A 20,581-nucleotide genomic window follows, 5' to 3' on the forward strand; every position below is an offset into this window, starting at 1 on the left:
AATCAAATGTCCCTTCAAATTCTTACTAAGATTATAACTTATATGGATCTTATGTGAAATGGGAAATAGGGATAAGATAAAACGACCACTCCACTTTAAAGGTATTAGGTTGACTGTAGTCTGGGCATCGGGTCTGTAGGTATGTAACAATAATTAAGTAAAAAATAAAATTAACTTTGGCACTAACAAAGTTATAATGATTGCGCCTATTACCTATATTGGACATAAAGCCTCAGGGGTATGAACACATTTCTAATTTAAATGTTGACAACATTGAATATTGGAAAACAAATATAATTTGTAGGAATTTGAAACTGTTTGCCTTAATGTATATTATTGTTTACTATACAATGTACACAATAACATTGTTTCAATATCTTTAGATTAATTTTGATTTAAGTATTTATATCATGAACTTATGTACACTACTCTATGATTAGTAGATAATATAATTAATATATTTATTTATAAGTTATAAGTAAATTATACCTAGAAATATTATACAAATCTATAATAACATAGTATAATTGTGGTAAGTTATTAGCAAAATGCATTCAATAAACCGTATTGTTTAAAAATAAATTACTAATATCAGCATAAATATATAACAAAATTGTATGTAGCCTGAGCCGTCTTCTCCATTCAGAATCATTTTTTATATGCAATTTATTATTTAATTCAAATTTAACACATCAGTGACTTCTCAATGACGAGGTACACTCTTACTTACTATACATCAGAGGACATTTCCATATTTTTTTACAGATTAGTATTATACAATGTTTAATCAGCTTCATTTTCTATCAAATTGATTATTTAAAATTGATCTATTGTATATTTGTATTTATATTTTTTTTTTTTTTAGAGAGTTCAAACAATAAAAATATATAATCTGTTAATGATAAAATTATCAAATAAAACATAAGACACGTTTTAAAAAACATCAAAAAATTATTTAATAGCTTAAAATATAAATTTAATAACATTAATAATACTAGGTACAACAATTACAACAATCATATTATTTAGTATGTTTAATATTAATTTTCAACATAACCGAATCAATAACATTTTATATTATAAAAAAATTAGAACAAAAAACAATTTCATATAACATAAAAACAGTCTGGAATGCATTACAATGTAACTAAATTCGCTTTGGTTTTTTTCATAATTTCTTTAATGGTTAACAAATTATATTTTTGAGTTATATTAAGATATTATGTTTATACAATATACTTATAATAATACATATAATATTGAATTATTATGACAAATTATATGTATATAATATGTTTATATTTTAATTAATTAATGACTTAAATTATCTCAACCATCAGTCTTTTCCAAATATAATCACAATAAGCCATTTAAATTTGATTAGTACATTACAAAAGATAATAAAAAAAATGTATTCATAGTTAAATAATAGTCAATATGATAGTATTTTAATTATTTCCCAAATATACTCTAGAGCATATTTATAAAATAAGTTAGGTATGAATAATTAATAAAGAAAGAAAATGTAAATTATATATTATCATTAATATATATATATTAATACAATATATTAATATTATGTAGTAATAATTGAAAAAAAAAATAATTACCACAACATATCCATATTTCTTAGGGGTTAAAATACTGAGTAAAGTACAACAAAACATTATGTATAAATAATGAAAATAATAAATATTTAATTGTTTTCTGATGACAAATTATTCATTGTTGTTGTAAATAAGAACAGACAGTTTTTTTCACTTCATTGATTATAAGCAAACAATTAACAGTAACAATGTCTTTATAAATAGGTTGAACTGAAACATAAATTAACATTTTAGAGTTATTTACATTGTGAGCATATTCAATAAATTAATGCTATAAAAAATATATAACTTACATATAAGTTTCTTAATTGGAAAGAATGATATCAATGATTGTTCTTGTTTTTCAACTATATCTGTGATACTGGGATCTTTAATATGCTCTTTTAATTTCTTTAAAAGAGTTATTAAATCATCTACATGTTGGTCATTAACTTTTGAACAAAACACAAAAGCATGACCCATTTTATCAGGTTTCATCACACCAGTCTACAATAGAACATAAAACAATGCAATAGAAATATTTTGCTAAAATGGAATTAAAAAATTATTATTTCAGCAAATTTTAAATACCTTTAGGAACATATTAAGAAGTATAAAGAAAACACCAACATTCACTTGAGTAAGCAATGGATATCCAATTAATAATAAGCTATCAGAAGTTTGAAGCTTTTCAAATGATTCTAAGATAGCAATCACAGAATCATGTTGTTTTCTATTATTGTTAATACAATCACTGATATAAATTGATGTTAAGTCACAAACAATTAACTGACCATTAATAGTTTGTCTTGGTATTTGTAGCCAAAAGTAACTGTAATACATAGAAGAATATTTAATGTTGAGATCAAAGTTTGAATAATAATTTTACTTGTAAAGTTGTAAATGAAAATAAATTTAATACTAACTCTCTACGCTTAATACTGTCCTCAATAGGAATAGTAAATAATGATCTTGCTCGGTTACTATAGTCAATTAATGTATCCACACAAAACTTAGAGCTACGTATCACAGAAACAGGTTTACCCATTTGAATATTAAAATCAGACGAGTCAACTTTGGCATCCTATGTGAACAAATTAAAAATTTATACAATATAAATATAATTTTATCATGAAATGAATATTTTTACTATTTTCATACTATGATATCACTAAAATATTAAATGATACAATTTACCTCTGCAGTAAACCACAAAACTGTTGAGTCGTATTGCCATTGATATTCTTTAAACATATTCACTTCATCTTGAAGTAACTTTGCTTCATCTGATGCTTGGCATTCTATTCTACGTTGTTTCTCAGAAAATGAATAATCCATGACTAACCTCATGGATGAAACTTTTGGCAAATCATACTGAAGACTCTATTTAATTTAAAACAATTTAGTATTTATAGAATTCACATTTTAACACTTATTTAGATTTTTTAAATCTATTTTTTCTATTTTTACCTGAAGTATATTTTGTCCAACTATTTCTTGTGAAGGGTCTATTGGTTTTATTTTATATCTATTAGCATATGTTTTAGCAACCCAGTATTGGAGGTCGGTTAAATTTTTAGTATCATTTTCAATTTTTTTGACAAATCGTTCAATATTATTTTCAATAATTTGCATTTGTAGCTCACTAAAATATTTTGAGCAGTTGTACATAGATGATAAGAAATCTTTAGGTAATTCTTTCAATGGAAATAGACAATAATCAGAGACAGCTAAAATGATAAAATAAAACCCATATAAGTAACAATCAATATTTGTAGTTTTTAATAATACATACTGCGATCAATAGTCAAAAAATATGTATGAATCCAAGGTTCCACATGTTGTAACCCTTTATACCCACAACATACAACATAAACTTCAGAATTTCCCTGCTTACTTGTAACTGGTTTTTTTATTTTTACTGAATCAAAAGCACAGCTTAACAAATATAATCGACATAACGTATTGCATTCAAACATAGTAAACATTTTTACAACAAATGAACCACCTAATTTTCAAAAAAATTATCAAAAATAAAAAATCAAAACTTTATTTAATATAAATACAACCTTTTTGAAGTATCATTAAGGCTACCATAGTCTCTACTATTTGCAGGCGCATAACTACATTTTCTTGTTCGTCAGGATTATTTTGACAGTCCATACTACCGTCAGCTGTAACCTGAAGATTATAAAATTATTATTTAAAATAGTAAATAATTCAATAATTAAATGTATTAGTTACCACATGTGCTTCTTCGCCAAAACGGTTTTTAACAAAGGTGTATAATTCTTTGTAAAAGTTTTTTTGAAAAATATCACCAGTATGATCCTTACCAAAAAACCAGTGGTTTAATGTATATAACATGAATCTATCATCATTTATTAAATCAGGGTTACCGTTTCCTTCATGATATGGATTTAATGAAACTCCTACCCAATCCCACTTGAATGATAAAAAGAATTTATAAAATAAAATAAAATAATTATTAAAGCTTATTAGAATTACGTACTTCAATGTTTATTTCTTGGCTAACAATATAATGGTTGAGAGCAGAAATAAAACCTCCAGGAGCTTCACATAAATGAACACTGCACAACTTCCCATTATCAATGCTTTTTTGAGGTATTAGTTCATAATCGTTTAATAGTTCAAAAAACTTCAACCAAGCACCGGTCAGTAGTTCTGGATGTCCAATTCCTCTAACTTTTGATATAACTTTCCCAGCTGGATTTGTTTGTTTTGTATTTCTATGCCATTCAGCTAAATTAAAATCATTAAGTTTATCCTTGACTGTGTTGAGTGATTTTTTTAAATGTATAAAATCTGGTAACTAAAAAAAAAATAGCAAAACTGTACTTAGTATATTCAATTCAAGATTCGCTTAAGTTTAAAAGTTGTTATTTATTTATTTTTATTTTTGCTTTTAATCTATGCAACTATTATTAATACAAAGAAATAAAATATATTATTGTGACCTTGAATGCTAATTTTAATATTTTATATGTACTCGACACAATATTATTAATTATTAGTATAATGCAGTTCTTAACTGCTTGGAATTTCACTACATTATAATATTATGCTTATATGTTTTATATTTCTCCCGTATCTGATTCATTTTAGAACATGGATCGATAATTTGAAGTCCACATCAAAATGATCTCATAATAAAATTCAAATTATCATTTATAAATGATAAAATAAGAAGGTACCTAATAACTTTATAACATGGTCAAGTAAGATACAAATAGATACTATTTGTGACACAAAAATACAAAATTGAAAATTTCAACTTTGATTCCTTATTCTTGCTTGTAATTCAAAATTTAATATGATTAACTTTGAATACTATTTTATAAAAATTGTGTACTTCTACCTGGCTAATTTATAATTATTAATAAGTAATGGTATTGCAGTCTAGGAAGGAACATATAAATAGTATAATATACATTTGTCTAATTTTGAGGTTACAATACACACAGTAATAATTAAAAGAATACTTAAGAAGCCTATATCTTACTCAACAAATAATTTATATACGGAGTCTAATATCAAAACTGACAACACTCTATTAAAACTAGCGAACAAAAATTTGGTATGCCGTATGTCGGAGAAAACACATTCGGGTGCGACGTCCTCTTAAGTACATTATTTATTATAAATATTATTTGATAATGCAAACAAAATTATTAAGTTATTATTTTAATTTTAATAACATGTTGTCATGTTGGGTTCAAATTTTTCAGAAGTCAAAAAAAAGTATTTTGTTATAATTGTTTATAATCAGTTTCCAGGAATAAAAATTTTAACTCATTAATACATTCTCACAAAAATTTAAAATACCATAAGTTGTACCATCTCCGATTAAAGTTAACCGGAGTTTAATCGGCTGAATTCGACCGGTTAAATATTTGTCATCAGCTGATTAAGCGTAATCGAAGTTTAAACGTAGACGGTACAACTGGCCTTAAGTATCACAAAATTAAACACAGATACTAAATATTTTTTTGTAAGTACCTAAGGTTAACCTCTTGAGTTGGCCCTTGGCGGCTTTTAGGTATATCAAATCTCTATAAATCACCATTTATATAGGTACCTATATGCTGTTAGGCGTTAGCATACTATTATAATTTATAAAATTAATTACTCTTATTTCTGTGGTTATTACAAATGTTATTCTTGGTCATTTATGAGTTCAAAAAACATGAGAATGTGTACACTGTCTTTCAAACAGACAAAAGGGTACTTTATCATTTCCATTGAATTATTAGGTACCTAGTTAGTATTAATACTTAACATTTGGTATATTGCTATCATAATTGTAATGTTTTATCATTTTTATTATAGATAACAAGTCTAATTTAAAGTTATTAACTGGTTTTTTTTTTTACATTAGTAGGTACCTACACTACGTATACATTTTGTAGTAATATAATTAAAAGTCAATTCTATTAAGCCAGGTTTTCTATCATATAAAAATACATAATTATCATTAATTATTATGTAGTTAGAAAATTAATAAATTATAATTCCTTTAAGACTAAAACAATTTATGAAAAATATCATTTTTAAATTTCCAAAATTGTATTAAATATACAATACCTATAAATAGTTAGTTATTGTATAATTAATAAATTATGATAAAGGTTATTACACATAATGACCTTAACTTTCATATGTCAATGAACGTTTGGACGTTTACTAAACATTGATTTATTAAAATATATTTAATTAATTTATGTATGAACAATAAGTACAAGGGTTAAAAATGGATTTTATTGTTATAAATTACCTCCCATTTACAGTGTTTCAGCATGGTGTCTGGGTTAGGAAGTTCCCACTTGCTTTGATTTGGCAAGGAAAATTGCTTACTGAACAATTGTACCACAACTTCATCATATTGCGATGATTTGTTCTGGTAACCGTTTGTGTTTCCGAAGTGTTTCTTTTCCCTGGTACCGTCGTTTCCTTGATACTCATAAGCAGTGTAATTATTGTTAACAGAGTCTTCGGTTTTGTCCATTTTAGTTTGCATTGCACGTAGAATTCAAACAATAATTCACTGGTATTTGCAAGTAATTTATGATGAACAATAAATAAACAATACAAAATATTTAACAACAATCGACATTACGATCACTAACAATGAGTATTACGATTTGCGAGATGGAACTTTGAAGACTTGAAACCATAGAATATTCTGTGTAAAAACGTCAAGTCGTCAAGATAGTACTGTAGAATGGAATGGTCATTGGCCTGATTTTCACAATGATAACAGCTTTCTACTGTTATCAGTTAATAATATGATGTCGTGTCCACGATCGCGCTATTTTCTAAAATCGTGTGACGAATGACGATGTATCATTACTCATAATCGGCATTTATTTTTATCATCACGGTCTTAGAAGTTTCTGTGTTTATCATCTAGTGGCAGTGTGGCACTACCTATCACATAAGAGGAATGGCTTTAAATGAGCAGCGGTTTTAAATTTAAATCTCATTGGCTTTTTATTATATTTTAATTTCAAAGCGAGTTATGAGTATTTTAAGATACAAAAACAATTTACAATTTTAAAATACTCATAACTCACTTTAAAATAAAATATAATAAAAGCCTAAATAATAATCTTACCTTTGAATTTTATAAGAGGTTAATTCGCTCTAATTTTTAAACTAACGGAGCTAAACGTGTTCTGCTGAGCGCATAATTTGGTATATTATACACTTGTAAAGTAGAGACAACAAATGTCAGTTTAACGTCCCCTTAACATAGGCGCAAATAGAGGGGAGAGGGGTCTTAGACCCCCCCCCCCCAAAAAAAAAACCTAAGGATTTCACTACTATAATTTAAAAGCATCATAAGAGTATCAACTATAAATTATAGACCTGAGCTACAGCCCCCCCCCCCAAGTTTCAAACACTATTTACGCCTATGCCTCTTAAATACATTTGTCATAAATCATAATACATATTTTGTTAGTATTATTATCAGAAAAACTATTATTTAAATTTATTTTGTATTTTATTGGCGGCCAACTTAGCGTTGCATTATATCTTATAAGATAGACACTAAATAACCTTGGGATTTTTTAAATCTACGATAAATTCTTTTTTTACTGTCATTTTTTTACTTAGAGAGTCACCTTGATATGATACATACCTTTCCTCATTTCATGAGTTATTTTATTTAACTTTCATTAATTCGGACAACCTATAGAGCCGGGGATTAATCCAGATTAATGACGTTATTATAACTTATATAATATTATATTATACTATAATACCTACTATTTTAGGTATATTATACATTTATACTATATATTATACTTATATGGTATATTTATTTATTTATACATAATATAGATCTTTGACCATGGTACTATGAGAGTATGGGAGAGAGGACAACTTTTATTATAAAAAAAAAAAATCAAAAGCGGACTATCTGTTATACAGGTTGCCCTAGGCAATGTTTTGGGTAGGTACACCACATATTCTAAAAATATTTTGCGTTAAAATTCCCGTTTTCCCTTATAAGTTTTCACGATTTTTTCGATTATTTAAAAATTTTACATTCAATTCCTACAGGCTATATACTATAATACCAACTAGAAAAAAATGTACTACCAGAATTCAGAAACCATCTTTTCAAAGTTAAAAATTGATAATATAGTAAATGTGTAACATCACTTGAATATATTCTGCAGTTATTGCAGGCTATTGCGACATTGATAGTTCATGGAAAAACTTAAAAATAATAACAATACAATTTTAAGTATTATACTTGGGAATTTCTGCAAAATTATGACTGGAAATGTCAATTGCTAGTTCCCAGAATTTGGAGGCCAGGGGTCTCAAATTCTCCACCCGCTCAGGATCGCCTCTGCGCTCATCTGGTGCATATAATAGTTTCGATTGTTTCAAGTTTCTACGGCTTATATATTTTTTCAAATACTTAGTAAAATTCTATGTAGAATGAATGGTTATTATGCGTTGAATATCCAATGTCATCAAAATATAAACTGCAATCAATCATACAAAATATTCCTATGTGTCTATATGCCAAACTTTTTTTAATTTCCACTATAAAACATATCAGGAATCTTCAAGTTATTTTAAACAATATTATATGACAAAAACAAAGTTATAAATAAGTATTAAATAAATTTAAACCATGGTAGTTGACATTACAATTTCGGCAATGTAAATTTTGCATATATTGCCCATTGAAATCGGGCAGTGTTCACATTGCCAGTTAGTCCACTTTGCCCGTAACAATAATTTATACATAACTACAGACTATAGAGTATAAGAAAAGAAATATAGTTCTAAAACGAATACGGAAGTGTATATTTTGAATATAAATTGTAATTAATTATTTTTTAAATAATCATAATATTGAATAGGTACCTACTGGGTTGTAATAAATAATAATTTAATATACAGTTTTTATACACCCTAAATAATGTTAAGCTAAACCTTATCTAACATTTGAGTTTCTGTTTTTCAAGCGTACAAATAAATTACACGTTAAAATTACACACATGGACTGAACACAAAATGTTTAAATGGAAACATGTTTTATTTATAATAACTTTAACAAAATATGCATGTATAAAAATTAAAAAAGTAACTTATCAGTTACGATTAATGTAAATTACAAACTATGTTACATTATCTCAAAATCATCTCTTAGGTCATTATACTCAAGAACGCGTTTCTTGATGGCTGAATTATCCACCCATGTGACAAAGTCTTCTAAAGGTCTGAAAATAATGCATTGTACGGTATTAAATCATTTTACTTTATATACTTCATTTTAAATTAATAAAATATTGTCATTGTATTAAGTTATAAAATAAGTGTTTTATTTTTTAATTTTAATGTTTTTAAACATAACTTATAAGTTATTTATTTATTTATTACTATTGTAACTAGTCACACCAGGAAAATACAAAATATAGATACAATCAGTGATTTATTTCTAAAAAATTGCTTAGGTATATGCCTTCCTTTTGCATTAAGGTTCTTACCCTTAATGTAAAAGGAAAAAGCCACACCACAATGACAAAACATTTTTTGGAAACTTAAATTCTGAAAAAATTCATATTTTAATATCCTTACTCATAAAATTAAGTACCCAGTCATATATAATCCATTAACGGTATAAGATAGATAAAACGTTGGTTCTCAAAATATTTTCTGATAATCACTTGAGAACTACAAAAACTACCTTAAAAATAATTATTATAGAATATTTTGATTTTATCACTAATTTAAATTCTAATAGGAATACAGGGAAATATGATTGTTCATTAAGAGAGTATACACTATACCAGTGGTCTTCAATCGGTGGGTCGCGATACGTCTTATTTTTAAAATAAGAAATAAGTTTAATAGATGAAATAAATAAAAATGCAGTTTATATAATCTATATTCTATAATATAATGGATATCAAATCACAGTATATTCATTTATAATAGGTATTAGTATACAATATAGGCATTAAGCAATTTTAGCTTTGTTTTTGTTTTTCTACAAAGCTTACGTGGGTCGCGAATATGTGGGCCTAAAAAAGTGGGTCGTGAGTCCAAAAAGGTTGAAGACCACTGCACTATACACTAAAAAAAAATATAGAGAAGTGAGTATAACTAGTTACTAGTTACGTTGTAACTCCCTAAAACACCACTGTATAAAATGCCATATTTTTTAAATATAATATGTGATTTCATATATCTACAATCAAACAAAGAAACAATACTATAATAGATAATAATATCTATAATAGATATCCCCCAAAACCTTAGCTAACTAATAAAAGTAGAGTTAGGTAGATAAGGTAAACATTACCCATATAATATACAACATGCTTTTTTTCAGGTATTTTTCATAATATTGTGTATACAGGGTTGGGCAAGATACTCAAAAAGCAGTATCGAGATACTAGATACAAGATACTTTGCTTTGGAGTATCGCGATACGAGATACTAGATAATTGGCTTTAGAGTATCGCGATATTAGATACTCGATACTTGGCTTTGGAGTATCGCGATACTAGATACTCGATACATTTTAATAAAATTAGTCACTGGTTTTTTTAAAAAATATGTTTATTATTGTGGGGATGACCACTTCGTTAAATATGGCAAATAAAATAATAACAATTGACACTTATTCAGTAATAATAAAACAAATCAATTACGACATTAATTCAGTGGTGGTTCTAACGTATGGGCAGGGTGGGTAGCTGCCCATACCAAAATTTCTGGTGCCCCTTATTGGGGAAGGTGGAGGAAATGAGGAATGTTATTCACAGTTAAAACCTAATTATAAATCTACTGTTGCCCATACGAAAATGTAGTCCTAGAACCGTGCCTCCATTAATTAATCTCGTTGTCGTCAACAATGCAATAATAACCACAGTACAATTACCGAACAATTAAATAATAATAATTATATCAATAATAATTCTACATTAAAAATTATATAAATAGGTACATAATAAAAATAATTGTAGTAATAACATAATGTCCTAAATCCTAATATATAATAAATAATTGTATAAGTCAGTCTGAATTTAATTTAAATAGTACATTGTACATAACGTCATTAATTTTTTAATAATTAAGAAACAAAGATAAATATATGTCACATATATAACTATATTTTAAGATTTATCGGTACTGAAAAATAATTTCCAAGGCAAGATACTAAAAAAGCAGTATCGAGATACTAGATACGAGATAATCTAATATAGGTACGGACGTACGGTAAAGACGTAAAGTCCCATTCAACGTGTATGCGCGGTGCGTCACAGTACATAGATATAACTTAATATGGCTAATAGGTTGAAAAATTCGTACAAGTTGTACTGCAATAATTAAATTATGGATTTATAAAATTAAATTCAGCACGCATATTATTTTACGCATATTATAGGATTATACTAAAACAGTATAGTACAGTAAACAGTAAGTCAAACAGTCGCGGTTGGTAGATGGGTGAGTAAGAATAATCCTATAAAATTAATTTTTCAAAGTATCGCATTTAAGTATCGAGTATTTTTTGACGAAATTATTTTGAGAAATACTCGATACATGGTCTAAAAATGTATCACGATACAAGATACTCGATACTTCATATAATTGTATACAAGATGCAATTGTATCTAAGATACGTATATTAGATATTTGTATCGAAGATACTGCCCAGCCCTGTGTGTGTACTTATGTACTTACTAGAGTGTACTTATAAATTATTTAAGATTAATCAATTTTTAAAGATTCACATAAACTACCCTTAAAAAAAAAAAAAAAAATGGTAATAATATAAGATATTTGACATACCTTGATACTAAAAATGCTGGATCTTTTATTAATTGTGGACCAACTCGAACATGTCCTTGTTCTATATAGGTAGTAGCAGATTTCAGTGTTTGAACCATTTTAGACCGAACCATTATAACAGGTAATCGACGTCTACAGAAACATGATGCTGTTACCTTTGAACAAAGTTCAAAGTTCCTTTTTGTCGTTATTAATCCCATCATGTATCTAAAACAAAATACTTATATTGAAATATTTTGTCTATTTTTTAATGTTCAATCAAAATCAGTTGTAGATAAAATATTTTCCTTAAGGGGCCTGCGCGCGACTTGTTTTTTTGCTAAAAAACATGCCTTACAGGAAAAACTCTCACGCCTCGTAGATTGGTCCGATTTCCGTAATTTTTTTTTGGTTAAATAGAGGAAGACTTATTGCAGGGCGCGCATTGAACTTGGATTTTCAAAATTATTTTTCGAAATCTTATATTACAAGTTTGAATTTAGTCCATTTTTACAACTTTTTAGTTTTTGTATTATTATTTGTTTTTAGCAACGTAATCAAAAATCAAAGTCCAATGCGCCCTGTAAAAAATATTCTTCTATATAACAAAAAAAAAAAATTACGGTAATCAGACCAAGAGGTGTGAGAGTTTTACCTGTAAAGAGTGTTTTGGTCAATATAATACACCCTATCAACCCCCCTTAAACAGGTTAAAATTTAATTTTCAAATTTTATAGAATTGCGGAAAATTTGAAAAGTCGCGACCAGGCCCCTTAAATTAACACAATAATTCAAGGAATATTAAATAATACTCAATTATCCATAATTAATTATAAATTTAGATAAGAAAATGTTAATGTGTGGTTTTACTAGATAATATAAGAAATATGCAAGGAAAAAATGTAATGATCATTTAATTTAATTGTAACATAATTTAAAATAATTAAGAAAACCCATGTAATTGTCGAGCTTAAGTGTTGAACGACAACAACTCTTTTAAATAATAATAATAATAATAAAAAATCCCCATTGATTATAATATATCTTATAAATAATTAGGGTTATAATTTTCATAAAGAATGGATGTTATGGGAATTATAATTATATTTATTTATTTAATACAATATATCATATAAAAATATAATCAATAATCACTAAACACAAGATAAACATTTTTTTTTAATTTTATTGAAAATGCAAAAGAAAAATTATTATATCTGGCCACTTTAAGAATTCAGGAAATTTTCAGGGAGGTATCAATAATTAGTATGTTACCCAGAAGAAAGAGGGGAAAAACCAAAACCAAAAACTTCAATGATAATTAATACAATTTTCATTCAATAACTATTAAAAGTAAATTATGTAAAATACAGAGTGCCCCATGAGGATATACCCATTAGCCGCAGAGAGGGACTCTCCGCCCTAATAAAAAAACAGTTTTTTGTCATTTTACCTCTAAACTAAAAAAATGATTAAAAATCACAAGATTAAATAAAATAAATTTTGAAAAGTCAAAATTGTCAGAAAAAGAAACTCTATAAAATGGCTATCTTCAATTGTTTCAAAAATAAAAAATAAACGAAAAATACATTTTTTTACTTTTTTTACCAACAACTTTAATTAATTTAAAAAATAAAATATATGTAATGCTTGTCTTTATGAGTCTAATAAAAATAACAGATTTATGATATATTTATTATCTCAGGAGATATCGCAATGGGTAAATCCCTGCAGGACACTGTATAATGCATTTTTGTTCTGCAGATAATAAAAACTTATTTTGGTATATTAATTATTTTGTAATAAAATTATTTTTCATTCTAAAGCCTAGTGAATGAAAAATTACTGAAATACTTTTATATAATTGATTTAACAAAAATAAAAAAAACAATATAATAGGTATCAGCTTAATACATTAAAAAATATTAGGAAACTCAAGTTTAATTTAATTTTTGTTTGAACTTTATGTTTATATTAGACTCAGGTAATTAATAATAATAATAATTATTTATGATAGTGAGCAGAGCAATAAATGTATTGATTTTACAAAATTGTGTGTATTTTTTCTTTGGATGGGTTAGGGCTTCGATTTTCATCTTTGAGGATGGTTTCTGATAAGTAATGGGATCTATTTGATACTTTCGAGAGGTCAAAATTGAATATTCCCATTACTTTTCTTAATAATTCAATAAAGGAATTTTTTATGTGAAACAGATGTTTGAAAAAATCTTTTTTTTCGGTGTAACTTTTTGTTGAAAAAAGAAAACTGTAGATACTTGACGTTTTAACCAAATGTTTATTTTATCATTTTCCATACATAACCTATAACATTTTCAAAATATTTTGCTCATTCAACATATTATTGTTATTTATAAACATTTAAATTTTCTATAAATGTTAATTCAATTTTTCTGTTGGCTCAAAAGCTTGAACATTTAATACGAGGCTCCTTATAAGTTGTTATTATAGCTATTTAAAAATATTAAAGATAAATAGCCACAATTTGTTTATAAGCATTTGCAGTTTAAATTTTGATAAAAGAATAAAAATTTTAGATACTTTGTTGTATTTTGGAAATAGTATTTATGCTCCTTAAATCAATTAATTATTATTCATATTATTATAATATTTCATGTACAGACAATTACATTTTTAAATGCAATATTGGGAATAATTAATTCAGCCTACTATATAACTAGTAGTCTAATAGTAAAATAAATTACTATAATAGCAATATAAATATATTTAGTAATATAAGATGACAGCCTTTGCTCAGAACCGCTTTTTGTATACAATGATAAAATGTTATTCAATTATTTAAGTTATTCAACGAATCTTTTACAGTGACTCACACACACAAACAATTGATAATGTACAGCAGCGTGGTACTCACTTGCTCACCTTTTGAATTTTAAATGTTACATTCCTACATTGTTTTTAATTGCATTATTTAAAATTAGTGAATATATTAGGAATTCAATCTTACAATTTTTCCAATAACTGAGCACCACGTTCATTTCGAAATGGATCTTTAGGTTCTAAGGTTTTAATCTTTTCAGCAACAGTCCGTATTTCTCTGGATAACTTATTATACCTAAAACACATCAAAGATACAATTAATTTTTTTCGTTATGATCGATTTATTAACTTACAAAGTGTAATGTTCTCGTTTTTGAATCATGTATTTCTTCATAATTTTTAATTCGTGTAAATTGTTGTCTAGTTCCCATGATATGAAGTCGACTTTCTTCAACAATTTTTGCTCGTGGAATTTCAATTTTCTAACCATTTTGGTGTTACGTTGGTCTTAATGTTTATTGTAACTTTAAGCTAAATTTAAAAAAAAATTATTTATATTGATGAACACAATTTGAATAACTAAAATAACATGTTAATTGTTAACATGCCGAAAGCCGAAACGGCGAAACGATGAAAGCGTGGCTGATAACATAATAGTTAAATGATAAGATATTAGATAATCTCTGTGATAAAATGATGATTGGTTATCAGCCAACAGGAAGTCCAAGTGTCCAACATTTTATTATTTTAATCCTGGAACTCCGGAAGATTCCAGGAATAACTGTTTATTGTGTAATGACAAATTTTAATGCTATTGAACTCAATACACATACAATAAAAGTAATAATTGCATAATCATAATACTATTTTCTACCATCGATTCGCAGTAACCGACGACCGTGTGTCTATAAAACCTGAGACGGTTAATATTAAATTAATAATGTTGTTAGCAATACATTTATCTCGTTCACACACTGTAAAATAGTTTTTTTTTCCATTTATTGATAGCGTACGTCACATAATTCTGTGAATTTTTTCTGTAACTTTATAATCTTTCGTCGATTAACATAATAATTGGCATTTGGCACTTTTCGCCGACGCCAGTCGCATAGAAATATTGAATGATAAAACCAGGCCTCCGTTAACGAATCTATATTGTATTTTAGTGTTTGGGTTTGTCGTTCCGGTAACATTTTACTATGTCATCATCGAAGTGAATTCAAGTTTAGTCGCAGTCGGTGTTTTGTAAAATAGGTACTTAACAGTATCGAAAATACAACAAGTTCGTGCCGCTGTAATAGCATTTTTTACACATTACATAATCATTAACTATGGCTGAACCAGATGAAAATCCTTTCGGTGATCCCACCCCATCCGTGGGTCATCCTTTTCAGGTAATATTTATAATGTTTTTAATCGAATGTAAAAAAATATAAAAATAGTTTGTGGGTTCTATTTTAAAGTAGTCATATAATTTGTATATCTAAATACGATCACACTTGTATAGTTGAATAAAAAAACATAACAATGTAATTTTTTTTTGTTATTAATTTAAATATAATTTATCTATTGGTCACATGTATTTGGACTTGTACTTGAGTCCATCACATATGCTCATAAGATTCAAATATTATATATTTTAACAATTACCTAAGGGAGAAATTAATATTAAGAATTGTTAACTAACTTCTTACTTCTTATTAATATAACCAATATGATATGTATATACCTACTTAATCATTTAAATTAGACTATCTAAATGCATTAGGTACTATAAATATTACAAAACTATTTTTTTGTTATTCTTGATATTGATAGGTAACTGTTGAAATTGTATAGATAATTTAAGTAGAAAATGTATAAATATGTAGCTTTACAAGTATATTTTATAGTTTAAGGGAAAAAAATGTGTTTTAATTATTTTTTTAGGATCCTTCAGTCAAAGAACTAACAAATAATAAAGTACAGTCTTTAATCGAAGACTTCAATCCATTCGGAAAGGATCAAAATGTTGTTAACAATGCGGTAACATTATTATACCTATTGTACTTAATTATTACTATAAAATATATTGGTTTAGTTGTCATTATTCTTTAGTTTAAGTTTTGTGTTTTTGTAATTTGTCTTAAATATTAATTTTGATAATATGTTATATACATATATATATTTATAGTTTATATTCGTAGTAAAATCTAAAAACTGTTTATTAAAACCTTAAAAGTTAATAATACTTACTAAGACTTCATTATCTACATTTATATTTGATTACAGAAACCTCCTGTAAGGGGAGCAGCCAATCCACCACTTAATTCTATGCCAGCTGTTATGTCACCTACGCAAGAATATCCAGTTACTCCACAAGTTGCTCCTACTTATGGAAGAAATCCAGGCGATGTCTCAGCTGATTTATTGGTATTTATTTCATTTTTTTCTTATTTATAAAATTTGTGTTTATGTATATTGTTATTTAATTAGGCTAGAAAAGCTGAACTTGATCGAAGACAAGCTGAATTAGATAAAAGAGAAGAGGAACTGCGTACGGCTTCAATAAATGGTACCTACTTGTTATTATCATTTATACTATATATATCATATACTATATTACACGGTTGGAACGTATAATACAGTACAGTATAAAACACGTATTATACGTACGTATAAAACGTACAGTATAAAACAACTTGGTTTTATAATGTATAAAAGTTTTTTTTTGCTGGATTGAACAGATCTTATCAAATAATAAATGTATAATAATTAATTTTTTTATATTAATTACTAAGTACCATTTAGGGCCGTTCTTACAATATCTGGTTAAATTTAACCGGTCAAATTCTGCCGGTAAAAAAATCTGTTATCAGTCGGTTAGCGTTAACTGACACTTTACCGTACATTGTAAGAACGGCCCTTAGTTCATCTTTATTCTGTCTTAATAAACTTCATTAATATTAATAATTATTATTTTATAATAAAAAAAGAGACATTTGTGATAATTAAATAATTTGTTATATTAATAAAAATATATATTTTTTTGTTATATCTTAAAGTTACAAAAAAAGAAATTTGTATTATTTTTAATTGTATTCTAAATTTAAGAAAATTAAGTATTCTTAGTCATTATTTAGTTTTATACGTTTTATGCGTGGGGTATTATACGTGTAACGTATAAAACGTTTTATACGCGCATATTACCAACCCTGCTATATTATGTTTGTATAAAAATGAATGATAATTATTTTTATGAATTGTTCTAGTTCGTCAAAACAATTGGCCGCCATTACCTAAAGGGTTTTGCTATCAACCATGTTTTTATTTGGATATAAGTGTAGAAATTCCTCCAGATTTTCAACATGTTGTCAGGCAACTATATTATTTATGGTTATGTAAGTTACTTTAAAATAAGTATACTTGAAAATAACTTGAATTAATGACAAATGTTTATTATTTTATAGATCATACTGGTTTGCTCGCATGCAATATATTGATTGGTATCTTATTACTCTTCTTAACTGGAGCGATAGCTACATTTATTTTTTCAATTGTGTACGCCGGAATTTTAGTACCACTTTCATTTTTATTTTGGTTCCGTCCAGGATATAAAGCTTTTCGGTAAGTATTAAAAAATCTGAATTTTTTAATGATTGCTATAATTATATAATTAATATATATTTAATTATTTATTTGATTTTTTTTTTTTTTACTTGTAGTGATGACAGTTCTTTCAACTTCATGCTTTACTTCTTTGTGTTCTGTATCCAGTTTGTAATAGCAATTGTTCAGGCATTGGGTACATACGAATCGGGTTATTGGTAATTGTTTTTATTATTTAACAATTTGTATTATTGTAACATTTATTAAAATGTTATATCTTATTTTTTACAGTGGATTATTTATGGCCGTCAGACTTTATGAGAACTCTCATCCATTTTTAGGCACTCTGGTGACATTAATGGGAATTGCTTTTTCTCTTGGTGCAACTATGGACTTCCTTTTGTTGACCAAAGTAAAAAAAAAAAGATAGATTTTAACATTATACTCATTAATCATTGCACTATTATCTAATTATTATGTTTTAAATATTTTTAGATCCATAGAATTTATCGAAGCTCTGGTGCCAGTTTTGCTAAAGCACAAGAAGAATTCCGCTCTGGTGTCATTTCTAGTGGCGCAGTCTCCAATGTCATAGCATCAAACATCAGATTTTAAACTAACAAATCATGCATTCTCAATATATATTCTATTTAACACTTAATAATATTACTTCAGAATAAACATTGTTATATTGTGATCGATAATGTATATAATTCAGCTGAAAACAACATTTAATCTTTCGCATATTTTAGCTAATAGTCATAACTCAAATATTTTCAAGCAGAAATGATAACAATGTCATTATAATGAGTCATTTTTGTTTTGAGTTTTATTAATTATTAGGACTTCTTAAATATATCAAATTATTTTGTCCTAAAAATTATATATTAGTAGGATTTTATGTATCCTATTAATTATCATTTTTTTTTTCTATCGAGTTATGTAAACATATATTTTATGATAATTTATTATGGTTTTATTGTTTTATATACAATTTTTACATCATTAGAAGTTTGTTTGTTAATATAATATATTATTCATTCCTACGTTTAAACTATAAAAAAATGATGTACAAAGTTTTGTTTAACTTGGATTTCCTTAATATAATTTTATTCGCCATTAGATGTGCACGAATCAAATAATTAAAAAAAATATATATATATTATATTGGAATTTGATAAAAAAAATATAAAATTTAATTTGTGTAGTAATTGAACCCCATACATAAAGAATGATGTATAGCCACATGGCAGACAAATGCTGGTTTCACACTCAAAGATACTGCGTCTGTCTTACCCTTTTACATTCCAAGTCTCAACTGAACTAAACATGTCACATCATGGTTGGTCAATGATATCATAATTTATAACAGCGTCTGATCAAAATATGATACAAGGAACATGGCAAACGTGCTGTGAACTTTTATCACCGGCATCAAGATTTATGACCATTGACTCAATAATGCAATACCATTGCCACAATAACAAGGTGTGTTGCGTGTGTCAAACACAGTGGCCCAATAATAAAGATTGAAAAATATGTGATAAAAATAAAACAAAACCATTATAACTAAATTTTAGTTTTAATAATAATTATTAAATGAAGATTGATCAATTTTGATTGTACACATTATCGTACATCAACTTTTTTTTTGTAGCCTGTATACCTAACCGAAATTAAAGTAGGTGGGCACGTGGGTCACTGTAATGGATGGTGTTAAATTTGAATTCAATGACAGAATATCACTGTATAAGAAAAACGATTCTGATCGAAAACGGTCAGTCAGCCCGCGATATAATTAAGTATATTTGATGATATTATTGTGAATAAAGTAATTTATATATAACCTATTCACGTAGAACCTTTTTTTAATTTTCAATCCTTAGATATAAAAGTTAAACATTTTATAAATTTTAATTTTGATAAATGTAAAAATTTGAACTTTAAATGCTTATAAAAAAATTGTGCTTATATTTTTAATATTTTTCAACTGCTACTGTAACAATATATCAGGATCCTTGTATTAAATTCTGAAAATTTCATAAATATACGTTACTTTGTTTTAGAGTTATACTTAAATCTAAAATCGATTTGCGTAAAAATTTCTGTTTTTTCTTAATTTTTATGTTGTTTTTCATTTTTTTACATTTGTAGAAAATTCCAAGACGTATCTAGGATTAGTTTTTGAATAACAAACTTTCAAAAGTTGATGGATGAAAATTCAGTAATTTACCAATGAAAATTCAATATCGTAAAATTTTTAAATTCATACGCTTACTTTC

General features: G+C 26.4%; 3 protein-coding genes across 4 annotated transcripts; 1 reads left to right on the plus strand and 2 right to left on the minus strand.

Annotated features, from left to right (window-relative positions):
• Positions 1–1,573: 1,573 nt before the first annotated feature.
• Positions 1,574–6,952, minus strand: LOC100166993 (cap-specific mRNA (nucleoside-2'-O-)-methyltransferase 2). The gene is made up of 11 exons (XM_001945439.5): positions 6,382–6,952; positions 4,099–4,419; positions 3,831–4,031; positions 3,656–3,767; positions 3,382–3,594; positions 3,057–3,316; positions 2,784–2,969; positions 2,513–2,670; positions 2,178–2,418; positions 1,901–2,093; positions 1,574–1,817 (listed from the first exon to the last, which is right to left on the minus strand). Exons 1-11 carry the CDS (start codon positions 6,622–6,624, stop codon positions 1,723–1,725), a joined length of 2,223 nt encoding a protein of 740 aa, XP_001945474.2. The 5' UTR covers positions 6,625–6,952; the 3' UTR covers positions 1,574–1,722.
• Positions 6,953–9,147: 2,195 nt separating this feature from the next.
• Positions 9,148–15,343, minus strand: LOC100160193 (U3 small nucleolar ribonucleoprotein protein IMP3-like). Its single transcript, NM_001162610.2, has 4 exons — positions 15,065–15,343; positions 14,899–15,006; positions 11,934–12,140; positions 9,148–9,352 (listed from the first exon to the last, which is right to left on the minus strand). The coding sequence occupies exons 1-4, from the start codon at positions 15,199–15,201 to the stop codon at positions 9,256–9,258; spliced, it is 549 nt and encodes a 182-aa protein (NP_001156082.1). The 5' UTR covers positions 15,202–15,343; the 3' UTR covers positions 9,148–9,255.
• A 389-nt stretch (positions 15,344–15,732) lies between these two features.
• On the plus strand, positions 15,733–19,472 carry LOC100162233 (secretory carrier-associated membrane protein 1). 2 transcript variants are annotated; one of them, XM_008189392.2, is made up of 9 exons: positions 15,733–16,105; positions 16,641–16,736; positions 16,983–17,123; positions 17,187–17,265; positions 17,963–18,091; positions 18,161–18,317; positions 18,416–18,517; positions 18,591–18,711; positions 18,795–19,472. In XM_008189392.2, the coding sequence occupies exons 1-9, from the start codon at positions 16,043–16,045 to the stop codon at positions 18,912–18,914; spliced, it is 1,008 nt and encodes a 335-aa protein (XP_008187614.1). In that variant the 5' UTR covers positions 15,733–16,042; the 3' UTR covers positions 18,915–19,472. The 2 variants fall into 2 exon arrangements, with proteins under 2 accessions (XP_008187614.1, XP_008187615.1); XM_008189393.3 differs by lacking the exon at positions 16,641–16,736 and having other exon boundaries at positions 15,748–16,105.
• Positions 19,473–20,581: the final 1,109 nt, after the last annotated feature.

This window comes from Acyrthosiphon pisum, chromosome A2, assembly GCF_005508785.2.
Source record: "Acyrthosiphon pisum isolate AL4f chromosome A2, pea_aphid_22Mar2018_4r6ur, whole genome shotgun sequence".
In the NCBI taxonomy this organism is placed as follows: Eukaryota; Metazoa; Arthropoda; class Insecta; order Hemiptera; family Aphididae; genus Acyrthosiphon; species Acyrthosiphon pisum.

Coding starts and splice junctions, on each gene's coding strand:
- LOC100160193 (NM_001162610.2), bottom strand. CDS start 15,201: ATGGTTAGAAAATTGAAATTCCACGAGCAAAAATTGTTGAAGAAAGTC. Junction 15,007..15,064: donor AAACGAGAACATTACACTTT/GTAAGTTAATAA, acceptor GATGTGTTTTAG/GTATAATAAGTTATCCAGAG. Junction 12,141..14,898: donor GCTCAGTTATTGGAAAAATT/GTAAGATTGAAT, acceptor ATTTTGTTTTAG/ATACATGATGGGATTAATAA.
- LOC100162233 (XM_008189392.2), top strand. CDS start 16,043: ATGGCTGAACCAGATGAAAATCCTTTCGGTGATCCCACCCCATCCGTG. Junction 17,266..17,962: donor GCGTACGGCTTCAATAAATG/GTACCTACTTGT, acceptor GAATTGTTCTAG/TTCGTCAAAACAATTGGCCG. Junction 18,092..18,160: donor ACTATATTATTTATGGTTAT/GTAAGTTACTTT, acceptor ATTATTTTATAG/ATCATACTGGTTTGCTCGCA.
- LOC100166993 (XM_001945439.5), bottom strand. CDS start 6,624: ATGCAAACTAAAATGGACAAAACCGAAGACTCTGTTAACAATAATTAC. Junction 2,094..2,177: donor TTCTTAATATGTTCCTAAAG/GTATTTAAAATT, acceptor GTTCTATTGTAG/ACTGGTGTGATGAAACCTGA. Junction 1,818..1,900: donor TCCAATTAAGAAACTTATAT/GTAAGTTATATA, acceptor TTTATGTTTCAG/TTCAACCTATTTATAAAGAC.